This window comes from Mizuhopecten yessoensis, unplaced genomic scaffold, assembly GCF_002113885.1.
Source record: "Mizuhopecten yessoensis strain PY_sf001 unplaced genomic scaffold, ASM211388v2 scaffold3615, whole genome shotgun sequence".
In the NCBI taxonomy this organism is placed as follows: domain Eukaryota; kingdom Metazoa; phylum Mollusca; class Bivalvia; order Pectinida; family Pectinidae; genus Mizuhopecten; species Mizuhopecten yessoensis.
This window is the reverse complement of record NW_018405133.1, coordinates 9,012-13,969: the sequence shown is the minus strand read 5'-3', so window position 1 is coordinate 13,969 and position 4,958 is coordinate 9,012. Positions and strand designations below refer to the sequence as shown.

The following is a 4,958-nucleotide window of genomic DNA, read 5'->3' as shown; positions in this document are numbered from 1 at the left end:
ACATGCATTGTATATGACTTAGACTGGTACAATGCTGCAATATGTAACACACATATCTCTTTACAACATCACCTTTTTTAGTTTATAAATAAAGAGCCATTCCAATAAGGACATAGCACGGTGTGTAGTTCGCTAAGTTACATGCGGTCACGTCTGGAGAGCACATTACAATGATATCCCCACCGACATGTAATTTCGGACGTCACGCTATATATACATGTATCAAATGTGCAACACTCGGCTGTTTAGGCGATATGTGCTATACATGATAATTGGTTTTATTGTCGTCTAGTTTATATTTTTAAACTTAATAAGCTCCAAATGTGCACACGCAACATAACAAGATAACAAATACTGACAAAGAACAACCATGTCGAATGGTTGTACAATTTGATAGATTAGTAAATAATACTATTTACTTCCTTATTGGATAGTTGTGCGCTTGCGATATAGCAGACACAAAGCACCCGTCTTATACGATACGCAGTATATGTAGAATGGAGGTGTGTATTGTCTGGTTGCTGGAAGTTTTGTGTCTCTTATCAACTTTTACGATTGTCAACACATCAGGTATGATTGGATGTACACTTTCTGTGTATTCTTCATTCTAATGTAAAACTATACGTTACATTGATTTAGATCTACATATCATAGCAAAAGCTGTAGGTGTTTTACCATGAACATATTGCTGACATACCATGTAGGGGTAAATATTTAGCGTGTACCTTAGACTCAGTTCTGTGACAACGTATCAAACGATACGCATTTATTTCAAGATACAAACATATAGAAACAGCACATTAACAATATACTAGTTCTGTTTTAAATATTGCCTTACAATTGTGCTTTGTGGCTGCTGGTCTTTCTATTGTATTAACATTGGAAGGGCGATTGTTATGATTTACAACACTGTTCGCATGGCCTTGACAAAAAAATAATTTGTCTTTTATAATCGGTATGAACCTATATAATCTACCAACACCGTATATATATACGTTAGCCGAGGGGCTTATTGTCTTTATATTTTAGTAGTGTGCTAGTATATCTAATTTGTTTAAACGTAACGTATGTGTTTGGTGTTTTAATGTGTTTAATTTGACGACCTCATAATGTCTACTTTGTTAGAATTACTTCCTTGTCCCATACATATCATAGGTCTATAATAACGACAGTATAATCCAATTGGGACACTGGATCCGAACAAACAAGTGTTGGTTGGATGTGTATTACTTCACTACATATATTGGCAAAGACAAAATAACGGCAGTGCAGACAAAAAACATTTTTCAATTATTCAGGTCGATTCGCCCTTGTTTGAAGCCAGAATATGAATATTTACATATCACAAAATCAAACAGAGATCAACAGTCACTGTGAGACAGTCATACACATACAATCATAATCAAAAGCATAGTAGTTTTTTAAATGAAAGATGCTGTTAAATTACATAGCATCCCCTCGGTAAGTTTGAAACAGAAGGCTAATTATTGTACCATATTCATCTTGATTACGTGAGGTCAAGATAATTCATGCAAAACAATCTTAATAACATTATTGAGAAAAATCTTTGGAAGACGACATTGAGTTCTCATTGTTTTTACTTACTTATACCATGAACAAATTCTGATTTACAACTATTAAATAATAACGTTTTGTGTATCCGGTCACATTATTCCACATACCTCAGTTGTGTGGAAGTGACCCTGTCTGCCATTTTGATTTGCACAGACACCCCATATCTCGCAGTTTTCTTCACCCGAACAGCTACGGCTATTCATTTTCCCACATGGTTTATACACATTTTGTTATATTTATGAAGTTAATCTCACGTCTTCGAGATGATTATTTAACCATAATTAAACTTTATATCTGCACTAATATCATCATATTTCTTAATAAATAAATGTTTTGCTTTGGCCTGGTTTTTTTTAAATGATAGTCATTAGTAACATGGGCGTTTGATCATGAATTTTAAATCAGAAAAGAAATCCGGATAATTAGTGATCTGCAGTTGTTTTAAAGATGACATAGCAGTTTCAATTAAAAGTATAACATAACATAACAGATTAGTCAACCGGTCAAATCATCACTATGATAACAAAGTCCTGGTTCTCTTTTCTAATCAGTTTGATGGTACTTGTGTACATTTGTTTACCAATATTAATATCCGTTCACCATTAATTTGTGCTCGTCATTTGTGTCTTTAATGCTTGATTTTACCATCAACACAGTCATACATTGATGACCATGTAATGTTGATATTAGTGACAATTATTAGTACTTTATATCGGCAATATATAACTTTTTTGTTTGTTTACAGTTAACACCAGTCGTGAACCAAATGTCAAAAACACCACTCAAAGTTCAATCTATCTTCCTAAATATCCTAGTGGTAAGGCGGTAGATGGCTGTAAAACACAAATATTCGACAGCAACAATTGTTGTTCACATACACAGGACGGTCAAAAGGAAGCATGGTGGCAAGTAGATCTAGAAGAACTTATAATGATAATTATAATTATAACTTATAAAATGTATTTGATGCCCGCATAAGAAACGTGGTATCTCTGTCTTTCTGGTGGTGCCCCGTATATATCCGTGTTTATGTGAAACACTGGCGGTTACGAGGTTGGTAAACAATCGAACTAGATATGTGTATAATACATTACACAGTGACATCAATTTTTAGATATACATATTGCATAACAAATCCCAAATGGTTGAACGGTCCGTTAGGCTACACCGAGAATGGCACAAACAACACGGATGACGTCATACGACATAACAATACAGACAGTCCAATGCAAAGTACATATACATGCAATACATATATCAATAGATGAGTTGTAATGCTGTCTATGTTGTTTGTAGTTCTGACTAATGAGTCTTCGGTCCAACAGGTTGTAACTCCATACCACAGGTTTCCATAACACTTGTACAGCTTGTATATTGACCCTGAATTAGTTCGTGTGTATTAACGACGGACTGTTGTGTATACATGTAGTACTAGTACAAGTGCTCTGACTCGGTTTTTTGTGTATACGTAAACACACGACACCGTTCGATACATGTGTAAGTACTTATGTCCGTGTACCTATGAATAGGAGGTGTGGCAAAGTCAATCCTTGTTAGGCACAATTTCATTGAGGATTTTTCCTGATAATAATAACTAGCAATGATTCCTCCCTGTACATATGCTTTGCTGTGATATAGCAGCTTAATAAAACGCTACAGAAATTGTACTGATGGAAAGTTAAATATGTTTCATTTAGATAAATATACCTAGTTTATAACCTAGACTAAACAATACAGAAACAAAATGTATGGAATTTATTTTTTTGTATTATTTTGGGAATTATTCTGTAACAATCTATCAATTAACATAGGCAATGATGGGCTATTGGGCAATATCATTTCAATGAATGTTTACTAGATGTTAACACTACTCTAACTATACGGTTTCTTTGACAGAAACATACCTTTTCTAGATATTGACACATTTTTTTAAACAGCACGATTCCGGGATTTGCTTTGCATAACAATTGTTTGCCTGGCTTTGTCTGTTTTTTTTTGTATCATTCCGGGATTTGCTTTGCATAACAACTGCAATGATTACACAGATAATTCGTTAACTGTAGGACGAACGTATTACACACATTGGTCATTAGGGCTTTTCGCCAAATGGTGAAAAGGCATATCACTTTTGGTTGTTTCTTTTTATTCTTCTTTTTATTATTCTAACAAAATGTTGTGACCACCTTATCTTTGTATTGGTAGCGGGTGTGTTTATAGGCTTTCGGATCTGTTGGAGGTCATTGTCAGGAGGTGTGCACTGCATTATTGAAGCAAACATTTTCAATTGGTCCATAATTCAATATGGTCGCCATGCCTTCAAAACTATTGATTATACAGTATTACTGTATGTACATCATTTGTAGATAATGTCCGGTGCCAATTGTTTTATCATTACATGTGAATAGCATTTGTTACAACTTTTTTCAACTTTTTCAACTTTTGGATTGCAATCAGGGTTGAGAAATATGACTGGAATCAATTCTCTTTCGAGGTCACATCGATCAAATGATTAAAACAAATCCATTTTTTATAGGTGTCAAGATCCCAAATGTGCTATTTTAAGGTACAACCTCTTTGAAAAACTTCATCTCAGTTCTACTAGATCCAGAGTCTTAATAGGTTCAGGTCGTCGGCTATAAAACAATGCATTTGAGACCAGCAATGGGACTGTCACCTTTCTCATTAAGAAGCAGCTTCATGATTAAGGTGCTCCTGCCAAAAAGAGAAAACACATGTAAATCCCTATTTCCTCAGAAGGTTTCTACATCAGTTGCCTGTTGCAGAACATGCAGTCGGTAACAGCAGGCATGTGCTTTTTTCCTAACCATCAACCTATAGGGGTGTTCAAAAACAATGAAAAGTGTCAAACGTTTCACTGGTAATATAATACGATCAGTATTTTTCTCGCGCGGATTAGATTTTCCTTGCTTAAACGGGAAAAAACCCTGCGTAAAAACAATATATAATCATAAGCTCTAGTGAAGAATCTTGTTTATCAAATAGGGAAACAAAACGATGAAGATTATGAGCAAAGACAACGATTTGGTGGCTTTCAAATATACCAGTCGAACACGTCGGATTGGCAGAACGGTTCCCTTTGCTATAAAGACACATCATCAACGGCGGACGAGTTGTCTTTGATTCCCGATATCCCGTGTACAGGTAGTGCCCAGTTCCTGACGATATACAGCGACAGACGGTCAGGAAATCTATCGTGGTACTCTGAAAATGCTTTTCTGGAGCTTTGCGAGGTAGAAGTTTACGGTACGTAAATTTGATATTAAACATTACAAGATTGTGTTATTCTTGTGTATACAGACCCGTACACGTTCGCTGTTCCACCTGGGACGCAAACGGTACGGAAGTGCTACGCAAACGGTACG

The 4,958-nt window shown here is 35.4% G+C and overlaps 1 protein-coding gene across 1 annotated transcript in view; it reads left to right on the top strand.

The window, feature by feature from the left end:
- Window positions 1–4,236: 4,236 nt before the first annotated feature.
- LOC110447772 (cell death abnormality protein 1-like) overlaps window positions 4,237–4,958 on the top strand; it is a gene marked incomplete at its 3' end in the record, with an annotated part of 6,313 nt that continues 5,591 nt past the window's right edge. The window contains exons 1-2 of the mRNA XM_021493675.1: window positions 4,237–4,309; window positions 4,555–4,839. Coding sequence (XP_021349350.1) covers window positions 4,237–4,309; window positions 4,555–4,839 — 358 coding nt within the window. The remainder of the gene's footprint in view (window positions 4,310–4,554; window positions 4,840–4,958) is intronic.